We start from the raw sequence: 24,900 nt of genomic DNA, 5'->3' as shown, positions 1-24,900 counted from the left end.
GACATAATTTCCTTTGCTGCTGTTTAGCATACAGCAGTAGAGGAATGATCTGACTGGCCAGCGGCGATCGCGAGGGGGGGCCACGAACGGATGGTCTCCCCCTCACCTCCGATCGCCGCTGGACATTAGCGGACTGCCTCGGGCACCGGGGGGGGTCCGATCGGACCCCCCACCCGCGGGAGGCAGATCACGTACATGTACGTGATTCTGCCTGCCCGTGCCGCCTTGCCGACATACATCGGCGTGAGGCGGTCCTTAAGTGGTTAACTGGTAAAAAGGAACTTTTTCCATAAGAAATTCTTTGGATGTATTTATCCAGATCGTCCCCAAAAAACCGTTCACAGTGAAATGGAAAACTAGCCAAGAGCTTTTTGCATGGTGCTTCGGCTGTCCAATTTTTCAACCATAGAATTCTACGCACATGCACCAGCCCGAGTATAAGCCACGAGGCCTGGAGAATAGAATCTCTCATAGCGTCTACTGTAAAACATAACGCCTCTGATATCTCGGCCAAATCTTGGGCCTGCTGATCAGGAATAATCTTGAGCACCTGTTTAAACTGGTCTTTTAAGGACTGACATACCCCAATTGCTGCCAGCGCAGGCTGAACCGCTGAACCTGCCAGAGAAATATTTGTTTTTAAATAGGAGTTCAAACTTCTTATCCATTGGATCCTTCAGCATTTGAGCATTGTCTACCAGACAAGTTTGAGGGTCCTGGGTAATGGAAGAAACAAGATATTTGGGGGGCACACCTTCACATTAAAGCTGGTGCAGCCATAAGACCATACAATGTCTAGGTGTTTTTAATTAGCCTTGCTGGAGGTGAATCTTTTTGCATGTGTGCGCTGTAATATTTCTCTTCTATTGTATGGTCTTATGGCTGCACCAGCTTTAATGTGAAGGTGTGCCCCCCAAATATCTTGTTAGCGTGTTGTATGGATTCTGACCAAATCCTTTTGGGATAGGAGCACCCTAGTCCCTCATTAAGTACCTCTCATTAGTGTCCACTTGTGTCAAAGGTGGAGACCTTTAAATTCTCCCATTTAGAAGAGTGTAGCTCTCATGGTTCAGAGAAGCAGGATCTCACAACTCTATGGAAAGTGTAGGACCCACTAATCATGGGGTACTTTGTCGCAGTAAGTGGGCTTAGCACCATATAGCAATATTGGCGTGACCAAATCCCCATATTTTTGAAAATGTCTTTTTGAGAATGTCTAGGTGTTTTTAATTAGCCTTGCTGGAGGTGAATCTTTTTGCATGTGTGCGCTGTAATATTTCTCTTCTGGGTAATGGAAGGGGACCTGTTACGCTTAATCCCACTCTGGGATGCGATTAACGCATCAATCGTTTGTTCCAAGCTTAAAATGATTGAGGAAAAATCCTCTTCAGTAATATATACAGGGGCTGCAGTGTTAAGAGCCGCTGCAACACACATCCCTGATGGCTCACTCTAACCAGCCATGCCACTCTCAGGGGAGGATGCCATCTTTTTTTGAGATGGTTCTAGGCTTCCTAGTGGCTGTAGAAGTCTTTCTATAGCCCTTTTTTGAGGTGTTTTCACCCCCCCCCCCTTCGGGACCATAGCCCGATGCACAAAGCAGAGGTACTACCAGAAGGAACGCATCCACTGCTTAAGCAATAGTCCAGCCCTGCCGCTGCTATTAATGCTCAGCCCGATGCAATAGTAAATGTGTCAAAAGGAATGCCTGTGTCACCAAACCACTTTTGTGCCCCTCTTTCCTCTTGTGTCCCTCCATCAGCTTGCAGCAGCAATAATGGTGCTTTTAAAAAACACATTCCCGCGCTGGACGTTGGAGGACGACAACGCCGCACTAAGCCCCGCCCCCCTCTGAAGAGGAAAACCCCCCCAGACTTACTGGAGGTCTGCTGCTAGCTGGAGAAAAAAAAAAAAGAAGTCTGCTGCTCCGGACACAGCGTGATCTCTTGAGGAAGGATGAGAAGGTATGTGCTCCATACAGCCCCCCAGTGGTGACACCTAGGCATGACAACATTTACTAATTAAAGGAGACATTTCATGAGAAGATTCAAAAATTTCTTAGAAAACTCCACTTTTCCCGCCGCAGGGTTTTCTGTGGTAAAAACCAACAGACCTAATCTTCACCCTTCACAGTGGGATCTGTTAACAAACCTTCAGGAGCCGGGGAAACCCACAATCCTGGACCTGTAAAAGCATCCCGCCAGTAAAACTTTATGGCCTTAATAACAAAAGTACTGGATCCCGGGATCCAGCTCTCTAAAAAGAGAAGCGTTTACAGGCAAAACCTTGTTCTCTTCGGACACGAGGCCCAGGTACCATTCAATTTGGCCTAAAAGACACTTTGAATAGATCCAGCTCCATAGCTAGCCCCAGCAAGGATTGCTTCAGTGGAGCTCAGCACAGCACATCTTTACCCATTACCAACACCTTAGACACTGGCGAAAAAACTGAGGTACTCCCAGTAGTAGGAGGGGTTATATAGGGTGTGGACATCCTGTCATAGGGTGTGCCAGCGTCCATCACCTGAAGGTGGCCTATAACCCACATAGTAACTACTATGGCTCTGTGTCCCGTGATGTACGATAAGAAAAATATACACCGATTTTGGTTATTTTTTTCCAAAGAAATGTAGCAGAATACATTTTGGCCTAAATTTATGAAGATTCAAGTCTTGATTAAATACTGCCAAAAGAAAGCTCTATTTTCATTAAAAAAATTACATATAAATGTCATCCGGACACAGTGTTGCATGGGCGTGCAAGTGCCACTTAAAGGAGTTGTAACAGCAAAAGGTTTTTTTTATCTTACTGCATTCTATGTATTAAACAATTCTGTGTGGAGCAGGCCCCCCAGAACCCTTAATACTTACCCTGAGCCCCTTCTCTATCCAGCGATGTCCACAATTCCCTCGGCTGTCCGAGACTCACCGCCTGATTGGCTGGGGCACAGTTGCGGTGTCATTGGCTCCCGCATCTGTCAAAGTCAGTTAGCCAATCAGGGGGCGGGGCTGAATGGCAGCTGCATGTATGAATGGACACACAGGGCTGCAGCTCAGCTCGGGTACCCCCATAGCAAGCTGCTGGTCTATGGGGGCACTCGTCAGGAGGGAGGGGCCAGGAGCAGAGAAAAGGAACCAAAGAAGAGGAGGATCGGGGCTGCTCAGTGCAAAACCAACTGGATAGGGGAGTTAAGTATAACATGTTTGTTTTGTTGTTTTTTTTTTTTTTAAATATTAAAAGTCAGCAGCTACAAATACTGAAGCTGCTGACTTTTAATATATGGACACTTACTTGTCCAGGGAGCACGCGATGGCGGCAGCCGAAGCCGATCTGTCGGCTCTCGGCTGCTGCCGCCATAATCAGTAAGGAAATCACTTCCTGGTTCCCTACTGCGCATGCGCGAGTCACGCTGCGCGTCCTCATTGGTCCCTGCTGTCTTCTGTCTCCCAGAAGACAGCGGGGAGGACAGAGTAGGCACTGGAAGTGGCATAGGTCACCGCGAACGCTGCGGTGATCTATACCAGGAAGTGGGAGCAAATACCTGTATTAGACAGGTATCTGCTCCCTCCTCCCCCCTGAAAGGTGCCAAATGTGACACCGGAGGGGGGGGGGATTCCAAAAAGCGGAAGTTCCATTTTTGGGTGAAAGTGCACTTTAAAGTAGCACAGTGCTAAAAAGCAAAAAATGCCCTGGTCATGAAGGGGGTAACCAGAGGTTGAGTGGTTCAAGTGGAATTCCAGGTAAACCCTAACTAGCAGTCTCTGACCATCTACTGTTGTATGCTTACAATTGACCACTACTGTCCTAAAAGGTGTGAAAGCATCAATTGTTTTTGTATGCTAGTGCAGTATATGTATACATTGTTTAAAGGGGTTGTAAAGGTAAAAAATTTTTTACCTTAATGCATTATATGCATTAAGGTGAAAAAACTTTTGACAATACCGCCACCCCCAGCCCCCCCGTTTTACTTACCTGACACCTCGAATCTCCGCTGCTCGTTCTCGTCATCTCTATTGCAGCTCAGCCTGGTCGCTGATTGGCTGCAGTGGATGGATTGAAAGCAGCGCAGCCATTGGCTCGCGCTGCTGTCAATCACATCCGATGACGTGGCGCGCCGGGGGGCGGGGCCGAGTGATACAGCGAGCGGCTATAGCCGCCGGCTGTATCACGGGAGCGCGCCCGCAACAACTAACCACCATGCGAGGGAGCTCGCATTAAGGTGGTTATTTCTTGCAGGGAGGAGCTGAAACAGCCGAGGGACCCCAGAAGAGCAGGTTTGGGGCCACTCTGTGCAGAACGAGCTGCACAGTGAAGGTAAGTATGACATGTTAGTTATTTTTAAAAAAAAATAAAATTACCTTTACAACCCCTTTAATCTGACCAGTGTAAGGGCTTGTTTACACCCTTCCTTTGCAGTAAGCTGCATGTTACCAAAACACATGGGGGTTATTTACTAAAGGCAAACCACTTTGCACTACAAGTGCAGATCTGAGGGAGACATGCAAGGAAAATAAAAAAAAAAACAGCATTCTTTCTTACACATCATTGGTTTGATAAAATCAGCAGAGCTTCCACTCATTTTATTACTTCCCCTCAGATCCACAGCTACTGCACTTGCAGTGCACTTGTAGTGCAAAGTGGATTTGCCTTTAGTAAATATCCCCCATGGTGATGCATGTTAAGTGCATGCCGTTCATTCTAAGTGGTACTCTGGCGATTCCTCCAATTGACATGCCTTACAGAAACAGCACAACATGCTAACGTGCATTGCCAAAAAACAGCGCATGCACTCATTTTGACAGCACATCGCAACACACGTTATATGCACTGTTGCATGTTGTTCTGTGCTGTGCTGTAAGATACAAGTCAGCAGGTGAACCGTTCACAATGAATGGCACACTAACGCACATTGATGGAAGAAAATGGTGTGCAAAGGCCCTAAAAGTCTAAGAAAACTGACAAAACCCCTGTCCCCCACCTTGGCATTCTCACCATACAGGGTAGTAAACGAAAATGGGTTGGTACATACACACAGGATCACATATAAAGCCTAATTACTCCTGCAGTCACAAAGTCTATGTGAATCCTCTATGAACCTAGAGCTCTGAGCTAGAGAGTTTGTGGAAAGCAATGCTAACCACATTCAATGCTTTGGAGGGCTGTCACAAGACATTCCCAGAACTTGGATGTATGATAGCAGGCAAACATACGGCACAATTTATATGGGAACGCACCTAATAACACCTAACCCACATTACAAAATGATCCGGGGGAAGTAAAACAACGAACTGCACAAGTTCACTTACACTGCACTGCAGACACTTCCCGTAAAGTACGATGCCTCGCTGATAGACTGCAAGCAGCGGATAGACTCCCTGATACAGAGACATCAAGCCACGCCTGTTCATCCGGGGATTCCGCCAGAGCTGATTGGAAAGGCATGGAAAAATGGGCGGGAAGGTGAGGCGTTGCCGTCTGACGTGTGCGCAGTTCTCTTTCAGTTTCGTTTTCCCTGATCATGTGTGGAAACTGAAACTTTCCAAAAATCTATCCAGGAAGGCTGAAGAGCGGTGAAAACGTTTTATTTTTTTTGCTAGACAATTACAAAGAACCCCCAAACATTATATATATATATATATATATATATATTTCGTGCAACGTTGTACCCAAACAAAATTGACTTCCTTTTTTTCCCCACAAATAGAGCTTTCTTTTGGTGGTATTTGATCGCCTCTGCGGTTTTTATTTTTTGCGCTGTTAACAAAAAAAAGAGCGACAATTTTGAAAAAAAAAAAAGCAATATTTTTTACTTTTTGCTTTAATAAATATCCCCCAAAAATACATTTTTCCTCAGTTTAGGCCGATATATATTCTTCTACATATTTTTGGTAAAAAAAAATCACAATAAGCGTATATTGATTGGTTTGCGCAAAAGTTACAGCGTCTACAAAATAGGGGATAGTTTTATGGATTTTTTTTATTAATTTCTTTTTTTACTAGTAATGGCGGAGATCTGTGTTTTTTTATTGGGACTGCGACATTATGGCGGACACATCGGACGCTTTTGACACATTTTTGGGACCATTGGCATTTATACAGCGATCAGTGCTAAAAAAATACAGTGATTACTGTAAAAATGTCACTGGCAGGGAAGGGGTTAACACTAGGGGGCGATCAAGGGGTTAACTGTGTTCCCTGTTTGTGTTTCTAATTGTAGGGGACTGACCTAGAGGAAGTAACGGATCGTGGGTTCCTAGCTAATAGGAAGTCACGTCTCTCAGAACAGAGATTTGTGTGTTTACACACACTCGTCCCTATTCTGCCTCTCGTGCCCGCGATCGCTCTTGGCCAGCGGTCATCGTGACCGTCGGCCATGAGCATCAGCACCCCGCAGTGCAGTGCGTGTGCCTGCTATCCTGATCTCGCGAGCCGACGTATAGCTATGACGGCTCGCGGGATCGTGCTGATCTGCCACCGTAAAATGACGGCGGCTGGTCGGCAAGCGCTTAATGAATTTTAATGAAAAAAAAATATATGTAATCCAAGTTTTGGTAAAATGTAAAAGATGATGTTATGCCGAGTAAATAAATAACTAACATGCAAACCAAAGAATGCGAAAATGAGCTGTTCAGGCTGTACAGGAACACTGATCCTGTGCCCACCGTTGTGTCGGCTGGGAAGGGAGCTTGTCTATACTCATGATTAAGCGCCAGGGGGCAAAGCAAAACACGTTGGGGGCGTGACTTGACACAAGGGTCCAGGCTGAGACTGCCACTCACTACCACACAGCAGGTCCGTCTTGATTTGCGGCCTCTGGGACACTTTGGTTACATAAATACCTAGCATGTCATGCTTTAAAATTGCGCACACTCGTGGAATGGTGCCAAACTACGGTACTTAAAAATCTCAATAGGCAATGCTTTGAAAATGTTTACAGGTTACCATTTTAGAGTCACAGAGTAGATCTAGCACTAGAATTATTGCTATCGCTATATAGTTTGTGGTGATACCTCACATGTGTGGTACAAACATCGTCTATGAGAGCGACCTACGTATGCATCCCCTTCTGCGTGCGAGTTCAATGTGACGGGGGCACTTTAACCAATTCAGCCCCAGAAGATTTGGCTGCTCAATGACCAGGCCATTTTTTGCGATACTTTTTTTCCCACAAATAGAGCTTTCTTTTGGTGGTATTTGATTGTCTCTACGGTTTTTATTTTTTGCGCTATAAACAAAAAAAAGCAACAATTTTGAAAAAAACATAATATTTTGTACTTTTTGCTATAATAAATATTCCACATTTTTTTATAAAAAAAAAAAATATTTTCCTCAGTTTAGGCCGATATGTATTCTTCTAAATATTTTTGTTAAAAAAAAAATCGCAATAAGCGTATATTGATTGGTTTGCGCAAAAGTTATAGCGTCTACAAATTAGGGGATAGATTTATGGCATTTTTATTATTTTATTTTTTTGTTACTAGTAATGGCGGTGATCTGAGATTTTTATCGGGACTGCAATATTGCAGCGGACACATCAGAAACTTTTGACACATTTTTGGGACCATTGACAATTATACAGCTATCAGTGCTAAGAAAATGCACTGATTACTGTATAAATGTCACTGGCAGGGAAGGGGTTAACACTGGGGGGATCAAGGGGTTAACTGTGTTCCCTAGGTGTGTTCCAACTGAAGGGGGGGTGGGACTGTCTAGGAGAAGAGAGAGATCGGTGTTCATACATAGTATGAACACACAAGCTCTCTCTACTCCCCTGAGAGAACCGGGATCTGTGTGTTTACGAGTCACGAGCGATCGCGGGAGCCCGGCGGTCATCACGCCCGCCAGACACTCGCATCAGGTCCATGCACACGCTTCGGGCACGCCCCTAGTGACCAAAAGGTGAAGCGACATAAGGTAACGTCGTTTCGCCCAGCCGTGCCACTCTGCCACAGTAAAACTGTGGCGGCTGGTCGGCAAGCGGTTAAAAGAAAAACTCTGTTATTATTTATTTTATTTTTACACTGTTTTTTTTTTACTTTTATAAACGTAAATATCCCTTGTGATATAAATAAGGCCTGATAGTTCCTCTTTATGGAGACATCTGTAGTCTATAAGACCCCAGATATCTCCTCTACCCTGGAAAGCATGAGATACAAAATATGGATCCCTGCTTTCCAGGAAAAAAAAAAAATGTGCCAGAGCCAGAAGTAACGTCATGACATCACTTCGGCCTCCAAGGGTCATACAGATGGCCGGTCCATGGCCAGCTCTGTGGTAACCTGCCGCTGCCGCTGGATCGGATCCCATGCTCTCTGATCACACAGGAGATCCCTGAGAGGTGCCAGTTGGAGGCGGGAGACACACACACACAGTCGATATAAAAAGTCTACACACCCCTGTTAAAATGACAGGTTTCTGTGATGTAAAAAGATGAGACAAAGATAAATCATTTCAGAACTTTTTCCACCTTTAAGACCTACAGTGGATAAAAAAAAGTCTACACGCCCCTGTTAAAATGTCAGGTTTCTGTGATGTACCAAAAAAAAAAGTTGAAAAAACAAAACTTAAATCTTTAAGGGGAAGGGGGGGCGAAGTAAAAATAAAAAACTAAAATAATGTGGTTGCATAAGTGTACACACCCTCTTATAACTGGGGATGTAGCTGTGTCCAGAATTAAGCAATCACATTCAAACTCATGTTAAATAGGAGTCAGTACACACCTGCCATCATTTAAAGTGCCTCTGATTAACCCCAAATAAAGTTCAGCTGTTCTAGTAGGTCTTTCCTGACATTTAGTCGCATCCTACAGCAAAAGCCAAAAGCCATGTCCGCAGAGAGGTTCCAAAGCATCAGAGGGATCTCATTGTTTAAAGTAGGATGAGCCCGATGTTCAAGTTGAATGTAAATTCGACCCGAACATTGGGTGTTCGCCGAACAGCGAACATTATACGGTGTTCGCGGCAAATTCGAAAGCCGCGGAACACTGTTAAAGTCTATGGGACATTAACATGAAAAACCAAAAGTGCTCATTCTAAAGGCTTATTATGCAATTTATTGCAAAAAAAATTGTTTGGAGACCTGGGTCCTTCCCCAGGGGACATGTATCAATGCAAAAAAAAAGTTTTAAAAACTGCTGTTTTTTCGGGAGTAGTGATTTTAATAATGCTTAAAGTGAAACAATAAAAATAAAATATTCCTTTAAATATCGTGCCTGGGGGCGTGTCTATGGTATGCCTGTAAAGTGGTGCAGTTTTCCCGTGTTTAGAACAGTACCACAGCAAAATTACATTTCTAAAGGAAAAAAGTCATTTAAAACTGATCGCGGCGGTAATGAATTGTCGGGTGTCGGCAATATAGATAAAACTCATTGAAAAAAACGGCATGGGTCCCTCCCCCCCCAGTCCATTACCAGGCCCTTTGGGTCTGGTATGGGTATTAAGGGGAACCCTGCGCCAAATTAAGAAAAACAAATGGCGTAGTGGTCCCCCCCAAAATTCATACCAAACCTGAAGGTATGGATTTTAAGGGGAATCCTGCGCCAAATTTTTTTAAAAAACTGGCGTAGGGGTCCCCCTCAAAATCCATACCAGACCCTTATCTGAGCACGCAACCTGGCAGGCTTCAGGAAAAGAGGGGGGACGAGAGAGCGCCCCCCCTGAACCGTACCAGGCCACATGTCCTCAACATGGGGAGGGTGCTTTGGAGTAGCCCCCAAAGCACCTTCTCCCCATGTTGGTGGGGACAAGGGCCTCATCCCCACAACCCTTACCCGGTGGTTGTGGGGGGCTGCGGGTGGGGGGCTTATCGGAATCTGGAAGCCCCCTATAACAAGGGGACCCCCAGATCCCGGCCTCCCCCCATGTGAATTGGTAATGGGTACATTGTACATTAAAAAAGTGTCAAAATTAGTCACGTTTACCCTCGGCTTCTTTAGTAAGGCAGTGGTTATCTTGGAGGTGTGTTGGGGTCGTTATCATTTTGGAATACTGCCCTGCGGCCCAGTCTCCAAAGGGAGGGTATAATGCTCCGCTTCAGTATGTCACAGTACATGTTGGTATTTATGGTTCCTTCAATGAACTGTAGCTCCCCAGTGCCGACAGCACTCATGCAGCCCCAGACTATGACACTCCCACCGCCATGCTTGCCTGTAGGCAAGACGCACTTGTCTTTGTACTCCTCACCTGGTTGCCGCCAAACAAGCTTAACACCATCTGAACCAAATACATTTATCTTGGTCTTATCAGACCCCAGAACATGGTTCCAGTAATCAAAAAGGATAGAGAGTATTCCTGCGCTATCGTGAAACGGGGGAAGAAAGGAAAAAAAACAAAATATATGTAAAATAAGGAAAAGCAGCCTACACCGGGTAGGGTACAGCCTGCCCCTGGCTACAGTAAAAGTGGGTAAGAATGTGGTGCTGCGCTAATCCTTTAAATAAAATGAAAAATGACTCTGTATGTGATACCACAGTGATGGTGGGTGTCTCTAAAATATAAGCGTATTACAATAAAACATCACTGCCTAAGTGTGGCTCTGTAATACAAAATAACGTGATGGTATGGCTTCTAGCAAAGAATATAGCTATATACCTATCATAAAGGTAATCCGCTAGATATAACAGTCAAACAAACAAATATATGAAAAGTGACTGGTGGTCATAGACAAATCCTTATACACAAAATATATAAAAATAGCAACCAACTCTAAAATTACTAGTCTCTGACTGGACTGGTATGCACCTGGTGTAACTCAACACATAACCAGGTGTATATATACAACGTGAATAGTGCTCATAGTGCATAACATAAAGTGACAGTCTCAATGGAACTGAGTGATATAAAGTTCATTAGTATACATGCAAAACAAATGAAAAATGACAGTGCTCCACTTGGAAATAATCATCTATTCAAAGTCCACAAAATATATATGTAAGTGATCCACTTGGTGCCAAATATACGTGACAATGGTGATTATTCTTCATGCAACACAGCACACACTGGTGGGCAGTGGCCCCTTACCTGAAGGTAATGGGGTACTCGCATTTAGCCACTTTTAGGCATGGCAACCTTTCGTTGTAAAAACCATGGAATCAACCAGCAGTGGGGGATGGTAGTGATGCAATCCTATCCTGGTTTATCTCCTTTAAGGGCGTATGTTCCTTCAAGTAGTATCCCGGGGTCACCCAGATAAATCAGAAAAGGAAGATCCCACAATAGTATAATATTGTTTGGCAAACGTACAAATCTTTATTAAAACTCACATGTACTCACATTAAAATCAACAGTACTGGGCGGAGATCCGACGAGCAGCGAGCTCGTAATGCAAAACAAACATAGAGTGCCTGTCCCGTCCCTACGCGTGACGTCACGGTCACGTGACTTCTTCAGGGGATACAGGGAGGCACTGTGGGTGTCCTTAAATAGCTCTCCCATAGACTATAATGGGCGGCCATTTTCCCGGAGCCGCCAGGAAGTGCTAGAGCGGCCATTTTGCCTAAGACGGATGGGCGCAGCTATACTGTGAATCGGTCAATGATAACAACAGGGGCAGGTGCCATTCACTGACAGCTGTGCTGGACTTAGTCAATCAGTGATCGTGCTCATCTCAACTGTCAGCAGAGGGGGAACAAAAATGCCCGCATCCCTATAATCATATACAATAGAAGGTTTTTTCCTCTTAAGTGGGATTTTAAAGGGCGGAAGTCTCAAAAAATATATCAAAAAGTATAAAAAATATATGGTTTTATTATATCAAAAAGTTAAAAGCATGACACATATTAATGAGTGAGGTTATCTCTATGCTGGTTCCAAAAAACGGATATCTGTCAAATGGTAACACCCCAGGTATTTGTGATTATAGGAGGTGTTGTAAACTAAAGACAAGAAAAAGAGAGAGAGCAGCGTAGTAAAGAAGTGTTGCTCAAATGAGTACTTTTCTCCTATAAGCAAGCACCTGCAGGAATCAGGTAGACATACCTAATGATACATAGTGGGTAGTTAATCCCTGTGCTGGCTCACGTAGAGGTGTTGTCTATGACGGCTGTTTAATCTCAAATGCTGTAATACACGAGGAAATAGCAATGGAGCGCCTATGGTCGGCGGCTACAGTGACAGAGAGAACATAAATCATAGTGGTAAATAAGGGTTCTTGGGTATATTAAAAAGCACAAGGTATAATAATGTCATGGACTGCAGTCGCAGTGCTGGTGCTCAGTATGTATGTGCACACTAGAGCTCCAACAGACATTCTGAACACACCTTAAATGTAAAAAAAAGGGGGCTATAATGTTTACCTTGAGAGATCACAGCAGCTGCACATTCGGTCCAGTGTCCCTACCAGCGTGTAAACTGACAGCCTTGCGTATGGCTTAAATAGTACTGCTCATTAAGAGCACATACTAAACAGCTGACCCCACTGGGAGCAGCGTCCTCACTAACAGGAGGAGCCGCCCTCCGAGTCCCCGGCGCGCAGACCAGCCCCCCCGCCCCACACACGGGTCCAATCCAGGAGCGGATAGCATCACATCCTGGAGAAAAAGGAGGACCCGTGCTGGGAGGGGACTGACGTCCGCGTCAGGCACCCGCAGCGCGCTGATCGCCATGGCAACGGGATAAACACATCCCGGCCATAGGCGATCATGTGAAGGGAGGCCAAACATTGCCAGACTGAAAGTGGCATCTTTGGCCCCCGTGCGCCAAGTGCCAAATCCGAACGCTGACAGACACAGTCCCACAGGGCCGCACCGCTCCCAGATCCAAAACCCCGATGGCACAAGCATTCCACTCCTGGGATGAATAGAAAATGCACAGTATTAACCCATGGATGGCCATATGGGGGAGACAAGGAAAAAGAGAGGAGAGGAACAAGGACAGGCAACCAGATAACTGGAAACAATACTGCAGAGAGAAGGGGGAGAAAAAATGTTTGAAAATGAATACACATACATGCATATTAATGAGAGCAGTCTATACAGAAGAATACACTTATAATGACATAAAAAGAAAATTATTTGATCACTTCTAATATCACCATCCCTATCTCACTACAGATAGCTGATAACAAGCCGGATCCATCCAGATGCTGATGGTTCTACAGAAAAAGGGGCGTATTCACACCAGGGGGTTCCCACTCGGACCCCCCTGAAGTGAAGCCCTCTAGGAAAGGTCTAAAAGACGTGGTGTCATTGAGGCCTGGTGCCCTGGAGACGATAAATCCACTTCTGTTCCTTTTGCAGCAGGATTTTGTTCCAGTCCCCCCCACGCAACCCTGGATGGACGCGGTCCAGAATCAGGAAGGACAGCTTCAGAACACTCAGCCCTCCTCCTTAATTCACTAGTAGGTGGTTTGTTCAATAAATTACAAGAGTACCTTTTTGGGACAGATTCTCATTATTTATACTCTCCTTGGTCCTTAGCTGACAAGACAATTCACAACTCTAAATACCTGAGGTGTCACCAGCTGACGGACGTGACGCCTTTTGTGTCCGGTCCTGATCTGCTGACGGGTTTGGTCTCGTGGTAGCGGCACTGATATTCGGGTCTGGACCCCGGTGGCTAATCATTTTCTTCCCTCCCTCCCTCTTAAACTGGATGCCATGTGATGCTGATCTTGCAATATTATGGTTAGAACACTTTTTTGTAATCATACTATGATATTTCTACTATGTAAATAATTGTATATACTGCATTATTTTTGATATACAATATGTTTTATTGTGTGTCTTTTTTTTTTTTTTTTGTCCTTTTCTATAAATTGTTCCTTAGACAGATATACACCTCACCTCCAGCCCCTGAAGAAAAGGTCGCAACCATTATAAAACCTCGAAACGCGTCGGGCCTGCACTGTCAATTAGCTCCTTTGCTGAAACCGCTCCTGTGGGGTTAAATGTAGTTCTGTCGACCTGTCTTGCATACCTTTGGTGTATCACCATCATTTGTAAATTTTGGCATCTATTTTGTTTTCATTGTTGCTTTTCATTAATATGTGTCATGCTTTTAACTTTTTGATATAATAAAACCATATATTTTTTATACTTTTTGATATATTCTTTGAGACTTCTGCCCTTTAAAATCCCACTTAAGAGGAAAAAACCTTCTATTGTAGCAGAAAGTGTTTGGATACGCTGTGTTTATCGTATCCGTTTATAATGTTTTTCACATGCTCTTTAATTCGTACTTTGAGCGGTCTTTTCGTCCGGCCTATATATTGCAAACCGCAACTACATTGTAGGGCATATACAGCCCCCTCCATGTTGCAACAGATGAAATTTCGGACTTCATATATGTTCCCCTGTAGATGTAGATGAGAAGTGGAACACTTTCTCGTTGGGGCGTCTAGTTCTTACGCATGCGAAACATCTTTTACATGGGAAGAATCCTTTCCCTGAAAGGAACGTAAAGGGCTTCTTTGGTGGGTCTATCACACTTTTCACCAGTTTATCCCGAATCGATGGTGCTCTTTTGTAGATAAATTTGGGGTTTTTTGGTAAACTTTCCTGTAGTTGTGGGTCTATCAACAAAATATGCCAATGACGTCTGATTATTTTTTCGATCTTCTTATGTTGTGCGTTGTAGTCGAGAATGAACGCTGGTCCCTCCATTGGGCGTTTCTGTAACATTTTGTCCTTAATCAGTGTTTTACGATCCATCGCTGCAACTTCTGAGGTTTTCTTATCTATATATCCTTGATCATATCCTTTCGCAGTAAACCTAGCTCCAATTTTCTCTGCTTGTTCAAGGAAGACTTGAAGTTTCATGCAGTTTCTCCTCAGTTGCATCAGTTGGCCTTTCAGGACATTATAGAGCCAGTTTTTATGGTGACAGCTTTCTAATGAGAGATAACTATTCCGGTCGACATTCTTAAAGTGCGTTTGTGTGCTGAGTGTTAGATCCTCTTGTAGAATGTCCAGATCTAGGAACGTTACCTTCTCCTCGCTTATGTCCCATGAAAGTCGAATGTTTACCTCATTTGCATTGAGTTTATCTAAAACATTTTTTAACTGATTTACATCGCCTTCCCATAGTATAAAAATATCGTCAATATATCTTTTATAAATTAAAAGTTCTTCTGGTTGATTATTAAAAACCGATTCCTCTTCCCATTTAGCCATAAACAGCCCAGCTATACTGGGAGCAAATTTAGCTCCCATGGCTATTCTGGTTTGCTGATGGTAATACGTATTGTAATACCAGAAGTCATTGTTTTTTAAACTGAAGTCCAAACATTTCACCAGGAACCTTCTTTGCAAACATGACAACTCAGAGTATCTCCTTAAGCCCCATTTGGCAGCTTCACACGCCAAATGGTGGGGTATAATCGTATAGAGGGATGCGACGTCTGCGGTGGCCATAATGCACGTCTTATCTCTTTGGGGGATCCCGTCCAGGATTTGTAAAATATGCTTAGTGTCTCGCAGGTATGCCTTTGTGCTCTGGACCACTGGTTGCAGAAAGAAATCTATATATTCACCTATCCTGGATGTCAGTGAATCGATCCCGTTCACTATTGGCCTCGGAGGTGGGTCTGTTCCATTTTTATGGACTTTTGGTAGTGAATATATAATGGGGGTGCGACATGAGTCAGGTACAAGAAACCTTGCTTCTTTTTTACTTAGAATGTTCTTCTTTGCCCCTAGGTGTACTACTTGCTCAAGCGCTTTCCTGTACCTGAACATAGGGTTGCTTAGTAATTTCGTGTAATTGTTTGCGTCATTTAGCATATCCATCATTGATTTATGATATTGTTCTTTAGACAGAATGACGATACCTCCTCCCTTGTCCGCTGGTCGGATCACAATTTCTTTCCTTTTCATCAGTTTGCGTATCCCGCTCTTGATATGTTTCGGGTCTTCTGTCTTCTTAATCTTCAAATCCTTAATCTCGTTCAGCACAACTCTTTTAAAGACCTCAATATATTTGTTATCTATGATCGGTGGATTAAAAACTGAACTGTTCCTTAATGTGCTATGTAAAATATTGCCATTCTCCATTCCTGTATATCTCATAGGGTTTCCTGCAATGTATTTCTGAATATTTACTTTCCTCACAAATTTTTGTATCCCAATATAGGTTTCAAATTTATCCGGGTTCTTGGTCGGCGCATATTTCAAGCCTTTATCTAAAACTCCGATCTCTTCGGGGGTGAGTGCCTGGCCACTCAAATTAAAAATGCCTTCTCCCTTCACTCTCTTTTTCGCTTGTTCTCTCTTTCCGGCTCTCCGTCGTCTCTTCTTTCTGGACTTCTTCTCGGATATCTTGTCTCATCCGGATTTCTCGGTGGGTGGTTTGGCCTGTCCCTGTCTAAAAAAGGCATATTAGGGTCAGAATATCCATAGTGTGTCGGGTACTGTCTCCCTTGTCTGTCATCATCTTCTCTATTCATTAGAGGAGCGTAGTAATTATACGTAGGTATTGGGCTTCGCTCATACTGCCGATGATAGTTTTGCTGTGGACCTGTCCTTTGGCCTTGACCATAATCTTGGAAGGGGCTCCTATCCCTTGGTCTGTAATAGTCATAGGGTGGTGCCCTATTGTCTCTCTGATCGTGAGCCGTTCTTCTCTGATCCCTATGATCAGAGAAGTTGAGATGAGCACGATCACTGATTGGCTAAGTCCAGCACAGCTGTCAGTGAATGGCACCCGCCCCTGTTGTTATCATTGGCTAATTCACAGTATAGCTGCGCCCATCCGTCTTAGGCAAAATGGCCGCTCTAGCATTTCCTGGCGGCTCCGGGAAAATGGCCGCCCATTATAGTCTATGGGAGAGCTATTTAAGGACACCCACAGTGCCTCCCTGTATCCCCTGAAGAAGTCACGTGACCGTGACGTCATGCGTAGGGACGGGACAGGCACTCTATGTTTGTTTTGCATTACGAGCTCGCTGCTCGTCGAATCTCCGACCAGTACTGTTGATTTTAATGTGAGTACATGTGAGTTTTAATAAAGATTTGTACGTTTGCCAAACAATATTATACCATTGTGGGATCCTCCTTTTCTGATTTATCTGGGTGACCCCGGGATACTACTTGAAGGAACATACGCCCTTAAAGGAGATAAACCAGGATAGGATTGCATCACTACCATCCCCCACTGCTGGTTGATTCCATGGTTTTTACAACGAAAGGTTGCCATGCTTAAAAGTGGCTAAATGCGAGTACCCCATTACCTTCAGGTAAGGGGCCACTGCCCACCAGTGTGTGCTGTGTTGCATGAAGAATAATCACCATTGTCACGTATATTTGGCACCAAGTGGATCACTTACATATATATTTTGTGGACTTTGAATAGATGATTATTTCCAAGTGGAGCACTGTCATTTTTCATTTGTTTTGCATGTATACTAATGAACTTTATATCACTCAGTTCCATTGAGACTGTCACTTTATGTTATGCACTATGAGCACTATTCACGTTGTATATATACACCTGGTTGTGTGAGTTACACCAGGTGCATACCAGTCCAGACTAGTAATTTTAGAGTTGGTTGCTATTTTTATATATTTTGTGTATAAGGATTTGTCTATGAGCACCAGTCACTTTTCATATATTTGTTTGTTTGACTGTTATATCTAGCGGATTACCTTTATGATAGGTATATAGCTATATTCTTTGCTAGAAGCCATACCATCACATTATTTTGTATTACAGAGCCACACTTAGGCAGTGTGTTTTATTGTAATACGCTTATATTTTAGAGACACCCACCATCACTGTGGTATCACATACAGAGTCATTTTTCATTTTATTTAAATGATTAGCGCAGCACCACATTCTTACCCACTTTTATGGTTCCAGTAATACATGCCTTTAGTCTGCTTTTCTTCAGCAACCTGTTTGTGGGCTTTCTTGTGCACCATCTTTAGAAGAGGCTTCCTTCTAGGACGACAGCCATGCAGACCAATTTGATTCAATGTGCAGCGTATGGTCTGAGCACTGACAGGCTGACCCCCCACCCTTTCAACCTTTGCAGCAATGCTGGCAGTACTCATATGTCTATTTCCCAAAGACAACCTCTGGATATGACGCTGAGCATGTGCACTCAACTTCTTTGGTCCACCATGGCGAGGCCTGTTCTGAGTGGAACCTGTCCTGTTAAACCGCTGTATGGTCTTGCCCACCGCGCTGCAGCTCAGTTTTAGGGTCTCGTCAATCTTCTTATAGCCTAGGCCATCTTTATGTAGAACAACAATTCTTTTTTTCAGATCCCCAGAGTTCTTTGCCATGAGGTGTCATGTTAAACTTCCAGTGACCAGTATGAGAGAGTGAGAGCGATAACACCAAATTTAACACACCTGCTCCCCATTCACACCTGAGACCTTGTAACACTAACAAGTCACATGACACCGGGGAGGGAAAATGGGTAATTGGGCCCAATTTGGACATTTTCACTTAAGGGTGTACTCACTTTTGTTGTGAGCGGTTTAGACATTAATGGCTGTATGTTGAGTTATTTTGAGAGGAGAGCAAATTTACGCAGTTATACAAGCTGTACACTCACTACTTTACATTGTAGCAAAGTGTAATTTCTTCAGTGTTGTCACATGAAAAGATATAATAAAATATTTACAAAAATGTGAGGGGTGTGCTCACTTTTGTGAGATACTGTGTGTGTGTGTGTGTGTATATATATATATGTGTATGAACAAATAGAGAATGTAGGAAATTTTTAAAAACCACCTTTAGATTTTTTTTTTGTTTTGCTGGGTCCGCTGACACGATTGCTTTTAATCACTTGCCTACCAGGACCATTTTTTTTATTTTTTTATAATCTTTATTTATGTTTGCAATTTTGACAAAACAATCAAAAAGAAGACAATAGCAAGAGGGTAAAACAGACATCAAAAAAGAAAAGCAAAACAACCCAAGTGAGTATTGGTCAATTTACATAACATAAGGCCCGAATGGCCATCCAACATAGAGGGTGCTAGAGACGGAGGCGTCTACTTAGTGGTCGTGGAAGCATATGAACGATATCAACAATATTTTGTCTCTGGCCCTACTACCAGACTTGGCGTTAATTTGTACCACAAATTTGGGAAGAAATATTTGTGCCCAAAGGGCGGACAGATAAAGGGAACATAAATTATGGGAAACAAAATAATAGAAGAAAAGAAGCACTCTACTGTGATGTATGAGCAGTCATATATCAAATATCTCAGAGGATCTAGTCAAGTCTAAAACATTTCTGACAATTAAACTCCTCCCATGGAACCAGTACCCATTGGTTGTATGTCTGTCCGGGCCTCCTCAACATAATGAATCCAAGTGGCCCAAACCCCATACTATTTGTCATGTCTATCCTTGCATGTCGCCATTCCTCCGCAGCCATAATAGCGTTCACAAGATGAAACCATCTCAAGCGGCTTGGAATTTGGCTCCTTTTCCAGTAGATGGGGATCAACTGCCTGGCCGCATTCAGAAGGTGGGGCAGCACTGACTTTCGATAGAGGCTGAGAGGAATGGTGGGGACATGAAGGAGGAACCCCATTGGGGAGTCAGGGAGATCCATATTCAAGATGATGTTTATTTGGGTTCTGATGTCCTGCCAATAGGGTTGCACCTTAGGGCATTCCCACCAGATGTGTAAAAACAAACCCCTTTGCCCGCAGTCCCGCCAACAAGCACCCGAAGAAGCTGGGTAGATATTAGTAAGCTTGGTGGGGACTCTATACCATGTAGTCAATAATTTGAACCAATTTTCTTGCATTTTCCTGTCAACAGAGCTAGAGTGAGTAAGGCGGTATAAGTGATCAAGTGGTGGCTCAGTAAACTCATGTTGCAGGTCTCTTTCCCATTTTCGAATGTATATTGGCTTCCCCTTGGGTTCCAGCCCTTGCATCATCTCATACAGTACAGATATGGAATGTGGGGTTTGATTGGCTGACATGCAAATCTTCTCAAAAGGAGGGGAGGAGGTAGGGGAGCGGATTGGTTTGAGGTAAACCTTGTGTAAAATGTTAAAGCTGTCTAAATCTCCAATTGTCTAAGGGGAAACTACCATATTGAGCTCTAAGTGCATCCAGTGGGATTAGTCCCTGGTCTTGGATGAACCTTCCGCATCGCACCTCGCCATCTGCCGTCGTGTAAGGCAGAAAGACAGGTGTTCCCCTGGAACAAACGAGGGGAAGCCTCCCAGTGGTGCTAGGGAGGAGAACCAAGGTGCTAACTTTCCCGACTTATTTAGGACATCCCATTTCGGCAAAGCGTGAATAGTAATCAGAGAAACAAATTCAGACAGTCCTCTATGTTCCCGGGGTACCCATAGTGCATGGGTTGTGGCCAGCTAGGAATTTTTCTAAAGGTGCCAGTCCAATATCCGTTGCAGAGCAATTGCCTCATAGTACTTGCGTGTATCTGGGAGCCCAGGCCTCCCAGCCGCTTAGGTCTCTGTAGGGTACCAAGAGCTAAACGTGGTCCCCGCCCATGCCAGATATGTTTTAGGAAGATTCTGTTAAGGATCGAAAAGAAAGACTTGGGTAAAAAGATAAGCACCATTTGGAGATAGAACAGAATTCGGGGTAACACATTCATCTTCAACACACTGACTGGGCCAATCCACGAGAAGGTCTCTCGGTCCCAGCTGTGCAGATCCACTTTTTATAGTGGAGAGTAGCGGGGCATAATCACTGTTATAAAGCTGGGAGCAGAGGAGGGTAAGATGGACGCCCAGATATTTCAGGTGAGTGTGGCACCAGGTGAAGGAGAACGAGGATTGCAACCATGTACGCAAGCTCGAGGGGTTATTTAAAGATAGAATTATTGATTTATTATAATTGATTTTGAAATTAGAGAGTAAGCTGAAACTCTGTAGTTCAACCTTGATGTTGGGGAGAGAAATCAATGGGTCAGCCACATAGAACAGGGCATATGCTCCCTTGGCCCTACACAGAAACATTTCATATTTTTTATTCATGCGAATCCTGTTGAGCAATGGTTCCAGGGTGAGAGCGAAAATAAGGGGGGGGCAATGGGCATCCCTGCCTAGTTCCATTCTGGATAGGGAAGGTGTCCGGGAGAACACTGTTCACCTTAACTCGGGCCTCGGGGTAGCTATAAAGTGAAGCTATCAAGGAAAGCATGTTGGGGCCAAGTCCCAGTCTAGTCAGAACACCTCGAAGGTATACCCAATCCACCCTGTTGAATGTCTTTTCAGCATCAGTGGAAAGCAGGAAACAGGGTGCGTGGTCGGTCTGTGCTTGTGCCCAATGACTCAATTGGATTGCACGGTTAGAATTGTCCCTAGCTTCCCACCCAGTATCATCTGGTCTGGAAGTATTATAGATGGCAATATGGATTTAAGACAGTTAGCTAAAATCTTTAACAGTATTGAGATGTTGAGAAGGGAGATTGGTCGATAGCTGCTGGGGGCAGTATGGTCTTTCCCTTCTTTAGGGAACACCATGATATTTCGGTATAGCAGTTCCTGAGGCTAGGGGGTTAAAGTAGGCACACATTGGGTTAGACAGTAAAGGGAGGAAGGCACTGTAATAGGCGTTTGTATAACCGCCTGGTCCTGGGCTTTTCCCCTTCTGGAGCTCTTTTACCACTGTCTCAAACTCTGTCTGGGTGATAGGCGTCTCAAGTTGTTTGCTAATTTGGGCAGTGAGCTGAGAGGTTTGAGCTCCTGACAGATATTGCAGTATACTGTCATGTTTTTGAGCTACCGATTAGCCAGGCAGTGTGTTGGGGAGATGGTAGAGCTGGGCATAGTAATCCTGGAAGGTAGCAGCAATTTTAGAGGAGTGGACTATCTGGGAACCCGTCGCGGTATGGAGTTTATGGACATGACTCGAGGCCTGTTGTCTCTTTAGAGCCCTGGCAAGCAGTCACCTGCACTTGTTCCCGAACTCATAAAATTTGTAAGATATGGCGTAAGCGCGCCCGTATCTGGGTACCGAGTAGGACGGCAAGCTCCAAACGGAGAGATGGGAGTTCTGCGGTCAGCCCTGGGTCATACAGCGTTTATGTTTGAGTTCCGCAGATCAGATTTTTGTGAGGAGGGTTTGCAGGGCCCATTTGCTTTTTTTAGTCTTGAGCCCTGAGATATGAACTCCCCTCCGACCACCACTTTATGCCCTTCCCAGATGGATGCCAGCCCCACATCATCCGTTGACTTCTCGGCAAAGTACAGGGAAATAGACTCTGATATGCGCTTGGACACCACCTCATCATCTAAGTTTCAGGGCTGGCTCAGCCCTTCATTCTCTGAGCTCGCCTCTCAGCTGTCGGCTAATTGCCAGCTCTCATCTCTCTCCACAGTTAACCAGCTGTTGTGGATCTGCTCGTCAGTCCCGCCTACTTAAAGATATCCAGCTTCGCCTTGGTCACATCACAAGAAACCATCTCTTGCGTTCTTATTTAAAGACTGGCTTTGCTGACATCCCTTCTGGCTCCTTATCCTGCTTGCTGTTCCTCTACTTGGATCCCTGACTTCTGGCCTGGCTGATTACCCGATCTACAAGTACATATTTGGGGGGCACACCCTACAATGCATTTAAATTCAAGATGTTGCTGCTATAAGACCTACAAACACTACAAAATATTTTACAGCGCACACATACAAGAATGACATTTCCTGCAAGGCTAGTTAAAAACACCTGAACATATTCAAAAAATACGGGGGTTTGGTCACACTATATGGTCATATAGTGCTTAACCCACTTACTGCGACAAAGTACCCCAAATTAGTGGGTCCCACTCTAGTAATAGAATGGAAGATCCTTTGTCTCAACCATGGGAGCTAAACTCCTCTATGTGGGAGAACTGAAGGGGATACATCCTTTACACTGGTGGCCACTAAATAAGAGGTAATGAGGAGGGGGAGGGGTGCTCCAGCCCAAAAAACCTGGTCAGGGTCTATTCCAATATACAAGTACATATTTGGGGGGCACACCCTACAATGCGTTTAAATTCAAGATGGTGTTGCTATAAGACCTACAAACAGTACAAAATATTTTACAGCGCACACATAAAATGACATTTCCTGCAAGGTTAGTTAAAAAGACCTGAACATATTCAAAAAATACGGGGGTTTGGTCACGCTATATGGTCATATAGTGCTAAGCCCACTTACTGCGACAAAGTACCCCGAATTAGTGGGTCCTACTCTATAGAATGGAAGATCCTTTGTCTCAACCATGGGAGCTAAACTCCTCTATGTGGGAGAACTGAAGGGGATACATCCTATACACTGGTGGCCACTAAATAAGAGGTAATGAGGAGGGGGAGGGGTGCTCCAGCCCAAAAAACCTGGCGTTTAAATTCAAGATGGTGCTGCTATAAGACCTACAAACAGTACAAAATATTTTACAGTGCACACATACAAGAATGACATTTCCTGCAAGGCTAGTTAAAAACACCTGAACATATTCAAAAAATACAGGGGTTTGGTCACACTATATGGTCATGTCATTCTTGTATGTGTGCGCTGTAAAATATTTTGTACTGTTTGTAGGTCTTATAGCAGCACCATCTTGAATTTAAACGCATTGTAGGGTGTGCCCCCCAAATATGTACTTGTATATTGGAATAGACCCTGACCAGGTTTTTTGGGCTGGAGCACCCCTCCCCCTCCTCATTACCTCTTATTTAGTGGCCACCAGTGTATAGGATGTATCCCCTTCAGTTCTCCCACATACAGGAGTTTATCTCCCATGGTTGAGACAAAGGATCTTCCATTCTATTACTAGAGTAGGACCCACTAATTCGGGGTACTTTGTCGCAGTAAGTGGGCTTAGCACTATATGACCATATAGTGTGACCAAACCCCCGTATTTTTTGAATATGTTCAGGTGTTTTTAACTAGCCTTGCAGGAAATGTCATTCTTGTATGTGTGCGCTGTAAAATATTTTGTACTGTTTGTAGGTCTTATAGCAGCACCATCTTGAATTTAAACGCATTGTAGGGTGTGCCCCCCAAATATGTACTTGTATATTGGAATAGACCCTGACCAGGTTTTTTGGGCTGGAGCACCCCTCCCCCTCCTCATTACCTCTTATTTAGTGGCCACCAGTGTATAGGATGTATCCCCTTCAGTTCTCCCACATACAGGAGTTTATCTCCCATGGTTGAGACAAAGGATCTTCCATTCTATTACTAGAGTAGGACCCACTAATTCGGGGTACTTTGTCGCAGTAAGTGGGCTTAGCACTATATGACCATATAGTGTGACCAAACCCCCGTATTTTTTGAATATGTTCAGGTGTTTTTAACTAGCCTTGCAGGAAATGTCATTCTTGTATGTGTGCGCTGTAAAATATTTTGTACTGATTACCAGATCTGGTTACTGAACTCTGGCTTGGCTGATTACCCGATCTGGTTACTGAACTCTGTCTTGGCTGACTACCCGATCAGGTTACTGGACTCTGGCTATGCTTTGACTACGCTTACTCTATTTACCTTTTTATTTTTATTAATAAACAAGTGTGATTTTACTGTACTTCTGTCTCAGGCTGGTTCATGGTTTCTGACAGTAGGCGAAGGCCATGAATTCAGAAGATACAGTCAATCCACTTGTTGGTAATATTTTTTCCAGATTGGATGAGCAAGATCACCGCATGGATCAGTTTGCCATGGCATTACAAACGCTCCTGAGTTGCATGGCTCACCTGGAATCCCCCACTGTGGCTGCTCCGGTACAACCTTGTTGCAGGCCGTCCCTGCTGCTGTGCCAGTCTCTGTGCAAGCACCCGCCTTGAGTATTACTTCTATAAGAGGTATGTCTGGTTCCGCCCTGCTTCTCCAGCGATTTAGGGGCGATCCAGTTCAATGCAAAGGGTTTCTCCACCAAGTTGAGATATACTTTGAAATGCTGCCCCAGGCGTTTCCCACGGACAGAAGCAAAGTAGGGTTTGTGATATCTTTGCTTTCTGAGAGAGCCTTGGCCTGGGCTAACCCTCTATGG

At 44.2% G+C, this 24,900-nt stretch overlaps 1 protein-coding gene across 3 annotated transcripts in view; it reads right to left on the bottom strand.

Annotated features, from left to right (window-relative positions):
• The window catches only part of LOC141140472 (interferon-induced, double-stranded RNA-activated protein kinase-like), a 391,078-nt gene extending 385,621 nt beyond the window's left edge, over window positions 1-5,457 (bottom strand). For all 3 annotated transcript variants that reach the window (XM_073627695.1, XM_073627696.1, XM_073627698.1), the window contains exon 1: window positions 5,306-5,457. In XM_073627695.1, coding sequence (XP_073483796.1) covers window positions 5,306-5,407 — 102 coding nt within the window. In that variant the 5' untranslated portion in view covers window positions 5,408-5,457. The remainder of the gene's footprint in view (window positions 1-5,305) is intronic.
• Between the last annotated feature and the right edge of the window lie 19,443 nt (window positions 5,458-24,900).

The sequence above is a fragment of the Aquarana catesbeiana genome, linkage group LG04, assembly GCF_042186555.1.
Source record: "Aquarana catesbeiana isolate 2022-GZ linkage group LG04, ASM4218655v1, whole genome shotgun sequence".
Taxonomy (NCBI): domain Eukaryota; kingdom Metazoa; phylum Chordata; class Amphibia; order Anura; family Ranidae; genus Aquarana; species Aquarana catesbeiana.
Note: the sequence above shows the minus strand (reverse complement) of the source record. Positions and strands in the feature narration are given on the sequence as shown.